We start from the raw sequence: 16,674 nt of genomic DNA on the forward strand, positions 1-16,674 counted from the left end.
CACTTGGAGTCCAAAATAGATCAGCTAGCGGTTTCTCTTGGCCTAGTGATCTAGATTCCAAATTTCAGAACCTAAGAAACTCTATCAACATTTAAGCAAGAGAACCCTGTAGATAACCTGACGTATATGGGATGGAGTTATTTGTATCACCTAAAACCTTTTAGGCCTTCTCATTCCTTAGCATCTTCTCTTTAGCCCTTGGCAACTCTGAATATGAAAATAACCAAGGGCTAATTAAGACAAGAGGAAAAGTTCAGAGGATCTGAACCCAGGCAAATACGTGCTTCTTTGGTCTTGCTAGCTCTATCTTTTCTTGTCTTATTACGCCAGTGGCAACCCAGTTGCATGGGCCAAATTTGGAATGTAATGTAAACAAGATGCTTTAACCATAGAACAGGAAGAATTTAAGTAGTAACTCACATAAAAAATAAATTTAAAAAGCAGTCTTACTTGCTTAGCCCAAGTTCAGGTTTAAGACTGCAGGATCCTACAGGCAGGTCACAGAACTAGCTGTACAGAGCACTTGAGTCAGGAATTAACTACCACTGCTCTTACTCTATACTTAGAACTTTGCAAAGAAGCGTTAATTTAGGATTTTTAATGGTTAAGAATTTTTAAGCCATCTTGGTGTGGAAGAACTATTCTATATACCCAAATACTTAATACAGGCATACTGTGATTCACAGATACTGCCTTTAAAAACAAACAAAAAAAAAAATTGAAGATTTCTGGCAACCCTGTTTCAAGCAAGTCTATCAAGCCATTTTTCCAACAGCATGTGCTAACTACCTGCCTGTGCCATATTTTGGTAATTCTCACAATATTTCACACTTTTTCATTGTTATATCTGTTATGACGATTTGTGATTAGTGAACTTTGATGTTATCACTGTAACTGTTTTTGGGGCACCACAAACTGCACCCATTTAAGACAGTAAACTTAACAAATGTGTTTTGATTGCTCCACTGACGAGCCCCTCCATCTCTCTCCCTCTCCTCAGGCTTCCCTATTTCTTTGAGACACAGCAATATTGAAACTAGGCTAATTAATAACTTTACAATGGCTTCTAAGTGCTCAAGTGAAAAGAAGAGTGTCATACATCTCTCACTTTAAATCAAAAGCTAAAAATGATAAAGCTTAGTTAGAAACACATGTCAAAGCTGAAAGACGCCGAACGCTAGGCCTCCTGGGGCAAACAGCAAAGCTATGAATATGAAATGCTACTCTGGTGAAAGCCAAAAAGTCTTATTACTGATATGGAGAAAGTTTTAATGGTCTGGACAGAAGATCAAAGCAGCCACAAATTTCCGTTGAGCCAAAGCCTAATCCAGAGAAAGTCCCTAAGTCTCCTTTCAGGGCCTAATAGCTGGTGACTTTAAGTTAAAGCCAATGCTCACTGGCCATTCCAAAAATCCTAGGGCCCTTAAGAATGCTAAATCTACTCTGCCTGTGCTCTGTAGTAAATGGAACAAAGTCTGGATGACAGAACATCTGTTTAGAGAATGGTTTACTGAATATTTTAAGGCTGCTCTTGAGACCTACTGCTCAGAAAAGACTCTTTATAAATATTACTGCTCGTTGACAATGTACATGGTCACCCAGAAGTTCTGATGGAGACATACAAGGAGATTAATGCTGTTTTCATGCTTGGTAACAAAATTTCCATTCTGTGACCCATGGATCAAGGAGTAATTTAAACTTTCAAATCTTATTATTTAAGAAATACATTTTTCATAGGCTATAGCTGCCACAGATAGTGATTCCTCTGATGGATCTGGAAAAAGTAAATTGAAAACCTTCTGAAAAAGAGTCACCATTCTAGGTGCCATTAAGAATAATCATGATTCATGGGAGGTGGTGAAAATATCAACCTTAACAGGAATTTAGAAGAAGTTTACTCCAACCCTCATGGATGACGATTTTGAGGGTTTCAAGCCTTCAGTTAAGTAATTGCAGATGTGACAGAAATAAAAAGAGAACTAAAGTTAGAAGTGGAACCCACAGATAGGACTGAATTGCTGTAATCTCATGATCAAACATGGATTAGGAGTTGCTTCTTATGGATGAGCAAATAAAGTGATTTCTTGAGAAGAAATCTACTGCTGAAGATGTTGTGAATGTTGAAATGACACAAAGAATTCAGAATATTACATAAACTTAGTTGATAAAGCAGCAGCAAGTTCTGACAGGACTGACTCCAATTTTGAAAGTTCTGTTGTGGCTTAAATGCTATCAAACAGGGCTGCATGCTAAAGAGGGATCTTTTGTGAAAGGAAGAGTCAATCTGTGGGGCAAACTTCATTGCTGTCTTAAGAAATTGCTGTAGTCACCCCAACCTTCAGCAACCACTACTCTGATTAGTCAGCAGCCACCAACAGCAAAACAAGACTATCCACCAGCAAAAAAGATTATGATTCACTGAAGGCTCAGATGATTGTATTTTTTAGCAATAAAGTATTTTTTTTAAGGTATGTACACTGTTTGTTAGATAGAATCTTATTGTACACATGATAGACTACAGTATTGTGTGAATAAAACTTTTATATGCACTGGGAAACCAAAAAACTCATGAGACTAACTTTGTGATACTCGTTTTATTGCAGCAGTTTGAAACTGAACCTGCAATATCTCCGTGGTATGCCTGTACCCCCTGAAAAAAAATCTCTAGTATGAAATACATAACTATGTGAATATTGAGATGACACATAGGGAACAACTTGATGCAGTTACCTTGCCACGTATTTCAGTAGCAAACCAGTGCCAAACATACTTTTAGGCACTAAATGACTTAATATATTCCAAATCTACTCCTTGGGGGCCACATACTGACAGTGATCACTGACATACTTATTTCAACAGTAACATTTAAAATGACTATGGGAGCAAAATTTCCCACAGTTCAGTTAAAAGAAACAAGGGTAAACACATATTTAAAGTGTCTGTACCTGGTATGGGGAAGAAAGTACTGCACGGTGATATGATCTGGCTGTGTCCCCACTCAAATCTCATCTTGAATTGTAACTCCCACAATTCCCACATGTCATGGGAGGAACTCAGTGGGAGGTGACTGAATTATGGGGGCAGGTCTTTCCTGTGCTGTTCTTGTGATAGTGAATGAGTCTCATGAGATCTGATGGTTTTAAAAATGGGAGTTTTCCTGTACAAGTTCTTTTTCCCTGCTGCCATCTATGTAAGACGTGACTTGCTCTTCCTTGACTTTCAACCTTCTGCCATGATTGTGAGGCCTCCCCAGCCATGTGGAACTTTAAGTCCAATAAACCTCTTTTTTTGTAAATTGCTCAGTCTTGGTTATGTCTTTATTGGCAGCGTGAAAATGGACTAATACAGCTACACAAAAGCTGCCTGTTAACTAAAGGCAGTATCAATATTACTAAACATTAAAAAATACTAGTTTCAAGGTTGTTTGGGAGTCTTAAAGCACTCTAATTATATCTTCCTTATTAGAATCTTCCTTAGAAACACTAGTCAAAACACACTGTACCATGAAACAGATCAGTTAACTGAGATAAAGATAAGACCAGGAAGTCTTATAGATACCTGGTTATAACCCTGATGCCCATCAAGTGCCCATTCTGCACAAGTTTTCACTGAAAACTGGAGGAATTCTACTGCAAGAACAATAAAAATTTGGTACAGTAACTAGTATATAAGTCCACTTCATTAATTATCCATAATAATTTACATTAAATTAGGATTCTATATTTACATTAAAATATTAAATCCTCACCACTCAACAAAGGGATGATTAATACAGAATTTTTAAGGTTACAGTGGAAACTGTCTTTCCATATTAAAAAAAAAACTCAAAAAGCCCAATTATTCTAAATTTAGAAACTAGTAATCTTTAGGTAGCAATTATAAATATTAACTATACTTAAAATTGCACATCTCACAAACGGGTAGAAACAGGCTCCCTCAATTTTTTTTCCCTATGACAATTATGATTTAGTCAAAGGATACAACATAGGAATTAGTGCCCAAACAAGCAACATTTTTAAAGAGCACCTAGTCTCAAGTCAATTTCTGTGATGTCAACTGTATTTCATTAAAACACATAGCAAAAGAAACCTTTCTCTCTGGTTTGGAAGAAGGAAAACAGACTCTACTTCTCTATTACTACTCTACCCCAAAAGAATCCTCCCTTCTTTAAGATAATGGATGTTTATAATTCAAGAGCCAAACATCTAATTTGATCATAGTTTAATAAGCATTTCCCATGGAATTAAAAATCAAAAGCGATTAATATAGCTGATAAGCATAATAACAAGAATACCTTACAGCTGTGTGACATTTTATTGCTTTTGTAAACTGCTTTTACATAAAGTAGCTGCCTGTGCAATTTTTAGAGGGTCAAATGTAGCTGGAATATTGCCATACAAGGTGTCTGGGTAATGAATCATGAAAGTTGTGTTTCTTTCTTAAAACAGGAAAAAAAACAACCTGTCTTCATTTTTTGAAGATGCATAAAAAATTAGTTTCTCACCTTCTGGTATTTCTGCCACCATTTATATGAACATTGGTCTTCCCTTGAGACAGGTTTTGCAGGAAATATCTGGCACTTATTGAGGGATTCTAATTGAACTGCAGACATGGTTGAAGGCAACACACATTCGGGAAGAATTTGCACTTTAGCTTGCTGGATTCTAAAATAAAGAGAACCAAGCACGGTATTCATTTCTAAGATTGACTAACTCAAAACTATAAGTTTCTAAACAGTGATAATTTTAAATACCAAGATTTCCAAGTTTTATCTTTTAAACATATTCATCAAATACTGATGTTAAGATACAGAAACTTTCAGAAAATAATTTTATTTCATAAATCATACCAAAGTTAAAACCAAAGATAACCTAAGGTACGGATCTTCAATGTCACTGTGGAATGGAAAGGGAGATCTACACATTTCAGATAAATACAGAGTCTATAAATGAAACAAAGTTTTAAAAAAACCAACATACAACCAACTACTGCTTGATACTTCTACTTTCTTAAACATTCTTAAGACACCCAAATTCTTCTATCCCCCCACTTCTTATGCTGCTTAACTCTTACATCTATCCTTTCTCATAAGTCATCTAATCTAAGTAGAGAAAGGAAGAGAAAAATCAAGAATGCATTTACATGGATGAATTAAAATAACACTAGAGAATTACATGCAACCTTTCCGTGTGCATTCCTTTTCACGTTCTTAAGAGTTTAACTGTACAAAGGATCAAACTATAAATTAGATTTTTTCTTAAAAGTTATCTAAAATGTCATAATAAAGTCATTTCCAAAATGCTACTTGAGAATATCATAATTGCAAACATCTTATCATGAACTAGTGCAAACAGGAAGGTTGTATCTATGAGCTATCTTCCTGTGAGGCATTCTATCTCTTAGAGTGTAGCTTCTGAAATGTAGAATATGTAACTATGTTCAAATGCTAGTATATAACACTGTCAGACTGACAAAGTCAAATATATTAAAAGTCTCTGCTTTATTAGTTATACTTAAGACTTCTAAAGTAGTCTTTCATAATAACCACTGTTTGACCACAAGATATTATGGATGAAATTCTGACATTTTACTTATTTATTAAAAGGAAAAATAACTGAGTGTGTTAGAAACTATCTAGGTTTAATTTAATGATAATAGTAGACTCACTCTACTAACTTTATTTCCCTCCTGCAGACTCATTAGAAATACTCAGAAAATTTGTCTACATGACTTTGGAAAATGTTAAAAAATTTTACTATAGTCAAATTATGGTCAAGTGTTCTTATATTATTATTAGAGCTCATTAGAAACAAAATCTCAATTTTGTTCACCTGATTCATGAACACAAATAACTTGTTAATTACATTATGAAGGTAAAAGTATATACCATCCTATAGAAATTTTTAGAAATCTGATTCTTCAAGGTTATAAGTAACTGAATTAAGAATTATGCTTTACCCAACTATTGTATAAGATTTGATTATGATAAAAACAGTAACATTATTGATCCCCTGGCTTACAGATCATGTTAATTAGTCTGCAGTACAAGCTGTCTGAATTGCCTTGAAGGATTAAGGAATGCTCTCCTTTACCTGGTTAAACATGGCCAGGGTCCACTGCATACGCAGTGGCTGGTTCTTCTCCCAGCAGCTGAGTTTTGTTTTTAACATAAGCTAGTTTCTTTTCTTTCCAACTTGTTTATCACAGTTGTTTTGTGATTACAGCAACATAATTTATATAAATGTTATAAAAACCAGTGAAATATGACTTCAACAATAAAATTGCTTCAAGGAACATTAAGTTGAGACATAAACTGCTTTCAAATTAGGTACAGATTACTCTAATAGTAGGAAAAAACCCGCATAAATCTGGAAAAATTCTGCACTCAAATTGCCTTGTGACTATCTTTAGAATCCCTCTTTAAAGAAAAACTAGCAGTATAAACTGTGGATAATGTACAATGAAAGTGCCAGAAAGTCTACAGTCATCTCCAATCTGCAGACCTGCTTCAGTTGAAAGACCCTGGTCTCTCCAAATGAAAAATGAATGAATTTATAAAGTTAAAATAAAATGTTTAAGCTATATATGTGTAACATTTTGTGATTTCCAGCTTCAACTAACTTTTTGACTAACAATTATTGGTCTCAGTCTAGACAGGTAAGAGATCTTCTCTTGTGATGCCAATAGGATATCAATCCCCTCCTCCTCTCTACATGCTAAGAAGTAGGAACTTCTGAAGAGTCCTATGTCAATGAGACCTGTTTTTATTAAAAAAAAATTTCTATGTGTTCAGAAGATGCCCACCCCGCCTCCGCCCTCCCCAACCCACACACACACATGACTTTGGGGGTTGTATACTTTTTTTCTTTTTTTGAGATGGAGTCTCACTGTTGGCGAAGCTGGAGGGCAGTGGTATAATCTCTGCTCTATGCAACCTCTGCCTCCCAGGTTCAAGTGATTCTCATGCCTCAGCCTCCCGAGTAGCTGGAATTACAGGCACAGGCCACCATGCCCAGCTAATTTCTTGTATTTTCAGTAGTGATGCGGCTTCACCATGTTGGCCAAGCTGGTCTTGAACGGCTGGCCTTAAGTGATTCACACACCTTGGCCTTCCAGAGTGCTGAGATTACAGGTATGAGTCACCACACCTGGCCTCTGTAGTGTACTTTTAATAAATGAAGTGTCATTTAGGTAAAAGACAGATGGATATTTATATTTTTTAATTTTTATTTTTCTATATGCTTATTTCTCTAAGAAAAACAAATGAATATTAAATATTTTACTGGAGAAAGGGAAGCTGGCTTGAGTTTCAAATGTGTTATAGAGAAATTCTGGTATAATGGAAGGAGTACCAGTTTGGAAGTCACGGGACCTAGAACCAATCAGGTCTGTCGCTTATTTGCTGTTTAAGCAAATTACTTAACCTCTCTAGTACCTGGCATTCTGATATAGAAAAAGACGAGACTGAACTAAATCAACTCCAGAATTTCTTTCATTTCACCATTTCCAGTGAAGGTGGTTACAGGGCCAGAGAAGTAGTGGAGCCAAGAGAAATCTCATTCCACAGAGGCCTTTTAAATGAAGACAGACATACCCTTATGAGAGGCCTTAATAATGGGTCTACAGAATACTAGAGAGAATGTGCCCTTTCCAAGTCTTGTCCACCTGTATCAGTTTGATGTTAATCTTTTTTTTCCTTTGAGATGGAGTTTTCCTCTTGTTGCCCAGGCTGGAGTGCAGTGGTGCGATCTTGGCTCACTGCAACCTCTGCCTCGCGGGTTCAAGCGATTCTCCTGCCTCAGCCTCCCAAGTAGCTGGGATTAACAGTCATGCGCCACCACGCCCGGCTAACTTTGTATTTTTAGTAGAGATGGGGTTTCTCCATGTTGGTCAGGGTGATCTGAACTCGTGAGCTCAGGTGATCGTCCTGCCTTGGCCTTCCAAAATGCTGGGATTACAGGCATGAGCCACTGTGCGCGGCCTGATGTTAATCTTTATAGAGTCAAAAATCCATTCCTTGTCTTGTTTTCAGAGTTAACGGTATACTGCCATCTTATGTTCAATAGTTTTTCTACAATCAAAAGTCACTAATGTCAAGACAGTCTGAGAAATATACTTTTCCCCAAGTCAATTTTCCTTAATGATTTCTATAAAAGTATTCACAAATAATCAAAATTGTATGAAGATAAGAAGTACTTTAAAAATGGAACTGTTAGCAAAATCCACAGTAACAAAACAGTTTGCTAATTATCATAATGCAGACCCCCCCCCCCGCCCCGCCCCAGGAGATCATTCTTTCATTCATTTATATAAAATTTATGGTCCTAAATGTAAAACATAAATAAGTCTTGGTCATTGTTCTCAAGCAGCTTATCTATTGAGGGAGACGTACATAAAATCCTGTCAGGACAGTGCAATGTGGTAAGGCTATCAAAGTTTGCACAATGAATGTTCTGGAGAAGTACCTGGGGAGAACTAAACACCCTAAGAGCTCTGGCAATCCCACCTCACATTCCTCTATGCTCTCTTTAGCTCCAAGGAGCTACCTGACATGTCAATATTTTCATAATTCAAAAATCTATAGGAACGCCCACCATGTGAACAAAACAGACAAAACGTTCCCGCCCTCATGCTGCTCACATTGTTTTTTCAGTCTTAATCCCCCACCCCGCCCAAAAAACCCCCAAAATACTCAGAACTTGCTTGTGTTCAGAAGATACCACCTGGCAACACAGAGGTCTCATGAGATTTTCCACTGTGGGTATAACTGGAAACCAATTCACTAGTACTTGTATTGTGTACCAGGACTGTGTATCTGTAAGACCTCACGGGTGATGTGCCACAGTTTAGAAGCACTCCCTTAAGAGATAATATCCAATGATCAAGGCAAATGCTTTACTTTGTTTCCTTTTTAAAAGAGGATAAAATAAACTGGACTTTTTTGTGTCTGTTTTAATGTGTATCCCTCGAATTTGTGCAAAACCCAGCCATGACAGCTATGTCAAAATGAATAACTGCTAAAACAGTATACTCAGGGAATTTCTAAATGTCACAAGGCACATAGACTACAAGTATTTATTGATCACTTATTATGTAAATAGCATTTCTGGGTGATATAAAATTCACACTGGAGATGGACACGAAATATAAATGGCTTTTACAGCTCAGCTGGAGCAGTTGGCAGATGTAACCAGTGTGGCTTTCAAACATCATAGCAATGCTACAAAAACCACAGCTGTCCTGGTGAGCACACGAACAGCTCACAAGCCTCTGGTCTCCCTATCCTCTTATGCTCCGAGAGGCCTTCAATCCTAAAGAAGCCAAATCCCAAACAACACTTCCCTTTGAATTTACATGACTGTTCTCAAACCTGGAGCGACATTAGAATCACCTGAAAATCATTTTTAAAAGATGCTGCAGCCTCATCACTCTCTGGAGATGGGAGATGAGGTTGGAACTCAAGCTTCTATAGTTTTAAAAGCTTCCCAGGTGATTCTGATGCATAGCAAGGTTGGAAACCACTGGGCTATACCTTAGAAGGGAAAGAGAACAACTAGTTAAAAGTTACAAAATATGAAGGGTCAGTAGAACAGAAAAAGCACAAGAAAACTATTTCATTAGGAAACATTCAAAGAACATTAAGGTATATGTTATTTCTTACCCATCTGACTGTGTTCTTAGCTCAAGGACTTTGAACCTTTGTCTTCCAATTGCTTTCACTTTCACTATCTCAATTCCAAAATCCTGTTCTTCTCGATAGGCATATATCTCTGCTGTTGTTCCAAACTGTGCTTCCCTTTCCTGTACATTGCTTCCAAGAAAATTTTAAAAGGAAAGAATTTTGAACATTTGAGTTTTAAATATATGCAAAGTAGGCAAAGCAATAAATACGGGTAAACAATTTATAGAATCAACCCTTACTACAAAGCTAGGATAATTTTATTTATTTATTTATTTGTTTGAGATGGAGTCTCGCTGCGTTGCCCAGACTAGAGTGCAGTGGCATGAGCTCGGCTTGCTGCAGCCTCTGCCTCCCAGGTTCAAGTGATTCTCCTGCCCCAGCTGCCGGAGTAGCTGGGATTACAGGCACATACCACCACGCCTGGCTAATTTTTGTATTTTTAGTAGAGACGGGGTTTCACCATGTTGGTCAGGCTGGTCTCAAACTCCCGACCTCAGGTGATCCACCCGCCTCGGTCTCCCAAAGTGCTGGGAGTATAGGCGTGAGCTACCATGCCCGGCCAATTTTATTTATTTTTAAATCACATGGGGGATATACAAGAAGGACTCAGGAAGTACAATTAGAGAACTTTAGGAAAATAATAGATTTCTAGCCACTGAAAATAATTTAGAACTTACAGGGGTTTAAACTCATTTCCCAAACCAAACATTCTTTCACTCTGTCAAATGACTTATCATTTCTGCTGCTTACTGGCAGCACTGTACTGGGGTGGGAGCTTCCTGTATGTATTTCCTGCCTCTACTGCAGATTTCCTTTATTTGCCATGGGATACTTAAAATTCAGCTTCAATTTAAAGTGGTACAACCTATGAATTTTGAGAGAGAGGGAAAGAAAAGACCACTCTTTTGGAAAAGTAATCCTTTACGTTAAAATAAAAAAGCACTACTTCTCTTTAATAAAGACAGTTATTGAAACTAAGATTCCAGAAATGTTTTTCATCAAATATAAATGATTAAAAATTTTTCAAACACCAGAAAGTTAAATTGTGTATGAAGGTGAAGAGCTGAGTTAGATGGTAATGAAATGAACAAAAATACTCCAACTTGCACTATCAAACTTCTACTTAACCAAATTCCTAACCTCACATTCTTACCCAACCTCTCCTGTACATGCAAAATAACAGCCTGCTTTGGCTTCAACACTGACCACTGCAATTACCCATGAGAGGAAATGTATTAAGCAAATGGACTCTAACATTTTACCTGTATGCAAGAACAGCAAAGGTTCTATCTTTCTGAATTAAATTCCGCACCATACTGACTTCTTGAGGGTGAAAAAGCTGAAGAGGTAATGTCTGTCCGGGAATCAGGATCATCATCACCTGTGGCAGAACTGGAATCACCTGACAGCTGTCGTCATCGTGCAAAGTCCTGCCATGAAATTCTTCCATATCAGCGCCTAGGTACTATATAAGAACATATATAGGTACAGTGTCATAATCGATATGTAATAAAAATGTAAGCTCAACAGACTAAAGAGCAAATCACATTAAAAGAAATACAGGCCGGGCACAGTGGCTCACACCTGTAATTCCAGCACTTTGGGAGGCCGAGGTAGGCGGATCACCTGAGGTCAGGAGTTCAAGACCAACCTGGCCAACATGGCGGAACCCTGTTGCTACCAAAAATACAAAAATTAGCCAGGTGTGGTGGTGGACACCTGTAATCCCAGCTAATCGGGAGGCTGAGGCAGGGGAATCACTTGAACCTGGAAGGTGGAGGCTGCAGTGAGCTGAGATTGTGCTACTGCACTCACTCGAGCTTGGGTGACAGAGCAACACTCTGTCGCAAAAAAAAAAAAAAAGAAAAAAATACAAATGGGGTTACAAACACTTAATAAACGTGGTATATAAGCATCCCATGTTAAAATATAATTTTTAATCTAACTTTAACTCTTAGAAGAATTTCTAATCTTTTATGAAGAATATATCACAAACACAGAAATTCAAGAATTTTTTTAGTACAAAGTATTTTATTTTTACCAAGATAAGAAATATCTCTATGCCCACATATCACAAACAGCAAGTATAAAATGTTAGTATGTTCAATAACACTCTAGTACCTAGAAGTACAGAGAAGTATTTAATAGCTCAATTACTAGAAAGACTATAAAGAGCAACAATTCCTCAAACAATTCTACCACAACATAGTATTAAGCTTCTTCAAAATTACAGTTAAATGTTTATCTACTGGCAAATAGCCCATGTCCTCATCCATGATTTCTGATATCTAGTAATACAAATATCAGTCACTTGTTTTTATGAACTTGTATCTACATTTAAATGTATATCTATTATATTAGATCTGTCACTAAATTACATACTGTATGTGATGTCGGCAGACTGGTGTCAAAATTTATGATGTTTGGTTTTTTGGCTTCTTTACTATCCTGGTCTTCAACTTCCATTTCATCTTCTTCCTCACTCTCTGCTGTAAAAGTAGAATATTGTAAGAAAAAAAAAAAAGATGAATGAAAACCTTTCAAACACATAATTCCTTCTTCAAAAAAGGGGTACTTCTAAAACCACATGCATTTGGTAAACTCTACAGTACCGTGAAGTGGTAGCCAGAGGGTTGGGGTCTATGCTGGGCTCTGTCAGTAGCTATTTTTTTTTTGAAGTCAACTGTGAATTTTAGAATAGTTTAACATTTACAGAGAAGTGCAAAGATAGTACAGAATGCTCCCGTGTGTCACACATCCTTTTCCCCTATAGTTAATTTATATTAATATGGTACATTTGCCACAATGAAGCAATCAGTCTTGGTACATTACTCTAACTAAACTTCATATTTTAAATGGATTCCCTTAGTTTTTATCTAATCTTTTTGTGTTCCAGGATCCCACTTCACATTTAGTTATCAGGTCTCCCTACCCTCCTCTGGGCTAGGGTGGTTTTCAGACTTTGCTTGTTTCGAGTTTTGAGGAGTACTGGTCAGGTATTTTGTAGAGTATCCCTCAACTGGGTTTTGTTTGATGTAATTCCTATGATTAGACTGAGGATACGTGTTTTAGGGAGGAAGACCACAGAAGTGAAGTGTTGTTATTCTTTTCCTTTTTAGAAATGGGGTCTGTCGCCAATGTGCTGTTTTCATTACATATCCAGCCTATATATTATGAACTATTCCTGCTGTTAACCTTGATCACCTGGCTAAAGCAGTGTGTGTCAGGTTTTTCCGCTGTAAAGTTCCTTTCCCCCTCCTTTTCACATTGTACCCTTTGGAAGCAAATCACTAGGTGTAGCCTCCACTTAAGGGGTGATGAGTCACGCTCCACTCCCTTGAAGAGGAAATATAAGTTATTTAAAATTCTTCTATACGGGAGATTTTTCTCTTCTCCCTCACCAGTAACTAATTTTAACACCTTAGACAACTCATTCTGCCCAATTAAATTTTAGTTTCCTCATCTGCAAAATGATAGGCTTCAACAAGTCAACCTCTAACGTTCTCTCAAACTCTCAACTTCAAAGAGTTCCTACATAAGTAAGAAAAGAAACAAAGCAGGCAAGATCTGTTCATTAAAACTGAGAAAAAGATAACCTAGCAGGAAGAATTTCACAGCATTTGTCTAGTGACAACATTTCCCTGGCTGTCGCTACATTATTTTAAAATGAAGGCCAGGTGTGGTGGCTCACACCTGTAATCCCAGCACTTTGGGAGGACGAGGCAGGCAGATCACTTGAGGTAAGGAGTTCAAGACCAGCCTGGCCAACATGTTGCAACCCCATCTCTACTAAAAACACAAAAGTTAGCCGGGTGTGGTTGTAGGTGCCTGTAATCCCAGCTACTGGGGAGGCTGAGGCAGGAGAATCGCTTGAACCCAGGAGGCGGAGGTTGCAGTGAGCTGAGATTGTGCTACTGCACTCCAGCCTGGGCGACAGAGCAAGACTCCATCTCAAAAGAAAGAAACAAAGAAAATTTTGCAATCATTTTCATACTATTTTGCTTAATTTTAAATTTAAAAATAAAGTTGGCATGAAGCATAAAACATTTTAAAAGAACGTCTTAGAAAACCAGATGTTACCAATGACAGCAAATTAGAAAACGCTACACAATACATATGCTATTCTACTAACTGTGAGTCTGTCCTTTTCATACAAACTATGAGTAAATTTCCTATCCTAGACCAGTGATTCTCAACCACAGGTGATTTTGCCCCTCAGGGGATACTGGTTGCAATAACTAAGGGAGTCCGACTGGCATCTAGTGGGTAGAGGCCAGGGATGCAGCTAAATATCCTACAATGCACAGGACAATCCCACCCAAAGAATTCTCCAGCCCAAAAGTCAAGTGCTGAGGTTGGGAAACCCTGGCCTAGACTAACAATAAAGAATTACTGAATCTCATTTCTCACCTCCCAGTTCATGTATTTTTAAATGCCCCAAATAAACTTCTAAATCGATAAAATTTCATTACGAAATAATCATTTGTTTTCCTTTGCATATCATTATTTAAGTCAAACCACCTCTAGCCAGGCCCCTGACAGAAAAGAAAAATGTTTTTCAATATGGTAACTGCCTTGGACTTTCTATTTATTATTACAACTTCCTAGATATAAAACTTTGTCAAAAACAGAATTACTTCAACTTATATGTAAATAGCCAATGGTCTAACACTTCATACAAATTTTCCTTGGAACATGTAAGTTTCACTGAGATAAAAAAAAAAGAGCTATCTAAATGGATGACAAAAATATTCTGCATCAAATTCTTTGTGTTTCCAACTCTGACAGTATGGCTATCACTTGGCATGCAGCACAACCCACTTTATTGCTCTACTACAGAAAGTTTAAAAGATAAACTATTAGCTCAAAGGCTGGAATTAATATTGTTAAAAATTTACATTTTAACTGTTCTGACTCCTAGTCTCTAAATAATTTCTTTAGTAACCTTTTTTCCATAAATATGGCTAAAAACCACTTTCCCCTACTCAGTTATGTTTATTAATGTTTCATTTGCCTAGGATAAACTCTTCACATCTCAAATATAAAGCTTTTTGTTGGAGCTTAGAGGATTTACTCTTCAGAACAACTCGTACTACACGGAATTATGGAAAGCCCAGTGTTTCCCTACAAATAAAATTTACGTAATTTGGAAAGGCATTATTGCTATATCTACGCCATCTCTGGGCCCTCTCCCGATGTTTTTCTGAAAAACAAAACAAAACAAACAAAAAAACAAACAAAAACCATGCTGACTGTTCAGAGCCATCAGTGAAGTCTGATGACTCATCTCATGCAGAGGCACCACGTGAATGTCGACAGAAGATCAGTATCCTCCCTCTTCTATTCACCATTCTCCCTGAAACACCGGATTTGGCACAGAGAGTAGGGCTAATGTCTCTGAAAAAATAGCTCAGCTTTCCATCAAAGGCTGGCACACTTACCCTTGTGTCAACTTAGCTAGAATGGCTTCAAGAACAACCAGTGACTATGGTTTATTTTTACAGAAAAGTTCTCTCCTATATGGTGGGCATGCACTCAGTCTCTTCCTCTTTTAATCCATGCTGCTACCAGTGCACAAACTAATCTTCCAAGCATAGATTTCTTTAGGCAATTACCTGAAACCTAAAACTGTTTCTTGGCAATCCACAGGAAAAACCCCAAACCCACTGGGAAGAGATGCCAGTTGCCCAGCAACTTAGACCCAATATACCTCCTAGGCCTTATGTCCCACAACCATATCCTAAATATGTGCTTCTGGATGTCTCCTGATCTACCTTGAAAGGCTTTTTCCCAAATCCTCTGACCCTTAAACAACCTCTGCCTCTGAAGAGCCACAATAGCATTCATTTATCTGGCCCTAAATCAACCGCCTCTGCAGTTGATTTATGTTTAGTTATATTCTCAGCAGCCCCGCCTAGACAGTAAACCTCAATTATCAGATTGTGTATTATCTCTCGTTTCATCTCCACAACACCTAACATACTTGTCATATAACGAAGGGACTCAAGTAATACTTTCAAGTTTGGATGATACACCTTTTGGAAAGCATCTCTTGAAAGGCATTCCATGAAAAGTTTATGCAATATTCCATGCCTTTTTTTTTTTTGTTGTTCAGTATTTCAACACAAGGCCAAAGTCTAAATATTTCACACAACATACAGGAAAAAGAAAAACTAGGTATCTCTGATTAAGCATAATCGTACATGCCTGAGAAAGACCAATAGTAAGAAAAACAAAACAGAGAAGTGGTTTAGAGACATAATGACAGACACACCCGGGTTGGAATCCTGACTCTGCTGTGTGACCTTGGGCAAGTCATTGAACTAATCTGCAAATCCAATACTCGCTTATCAAATCGGAAACTGAAAACTGATGTGGGAAGGATTAAAAGGCGACATGCATGCAAAGCGCTAACTGCAAGGCTCGTAACATGGTAAGTGCTTAGTACATGTTAGCTGTCACTCTTATTAAAAGAAAGGAGACCAGCAAAAGTAACAGCTGTGAATCTGACCCGGTCCTCTAGTTTCAGAGCATTTCCTAGGAGCTAAACTCAGAACACAAGGAGGATGGAGAGGATGGGTTTCCTGTTCTTAATAGCAAATGCCCCCCCGACACCCTGGCTCACGGCTCGGGGCAACAGAGCAGCGAAGAAAGCGCCGCGACTCCATCGCTGGCCGAGGGCCGACGTGAAGCAGCTTTCCGGTGCGGCCCTGCTGGGCTGGCTCGCCAGTCTTGGCGCCCCCACGCCCGCCTCCCAGGCCCAGCTGCCCCGCTAGCGGCTCCGGGCCTCGCCCCACTCCCGACTACAGGGAACTACTCCGGGCGGTTACCAGGCAGGAGCGGCAGGTGGTTGCCCATGTTTTGCGCAGCGTCCTGCTGATCTCCTTCGCCGGCCATGTCTGTTTACCCGCAAAGGAGGCTGGGACAGGGCGGTGCCGAAGACTCCGAGGGAGGGTCCGTGTCGCGCCGCTGCCGCGCACCGGGGCCACAGC

The 16,674-nt window shown here is 38.3% G+C and overlaps 1 protein-coding gene across 1 annotated transcript in view; it reads right to left on the reverse strand.

Annotated features, from left to right (window-relative positions):
* The window catches only part of CRBN (cereblon), a 29,729-nt gene extending 13,055 nt beyond the window's left edge, over nt 1-16,674 (reverse strand). The window contains exons 1-5 of the mRNA XM_004033518.5: nt 16,513-16,674; nt 12,065-12,171; nt 10,945-11,147; nt 9,662-9,811; nt 4,505-4,664 (exon numbers count right to left, since the gene is read on the reverse strand). Of these exons, the coding sequence (XP_004033566.1) occupies nt 4,505-4,664; nt 9,662-9,811; nt 10,945-11,147; nt 12,065-12,171; nt 16,513-16,579 (687 nt within the window). The 5' untranslated portion in view covers nt 16,580-16,674. The remainder of the gene's footprint in view (nt 1-4,504; nt 4,665-9,661; nt 9,812-10,944; nt 11,148-12,064; nt 12,172-16,512) is intronic.

This window comes from Gorilla gorilla, chromosome 2 (assembly GCF_029281585.2).
Source record: "Gorilla gorilla gorilla isolate KB3781 chromosome 2, NHGRI_mGorGor1-v2.1_pri, whole genome shotgun sequence".
Taxonomy (NCBI): domain Eukaryota; kingdom Metazoa; phylum Chordata; class Mammalia; order Primates; family Hominidae; genus Gorilla; species Gorilla gorilla.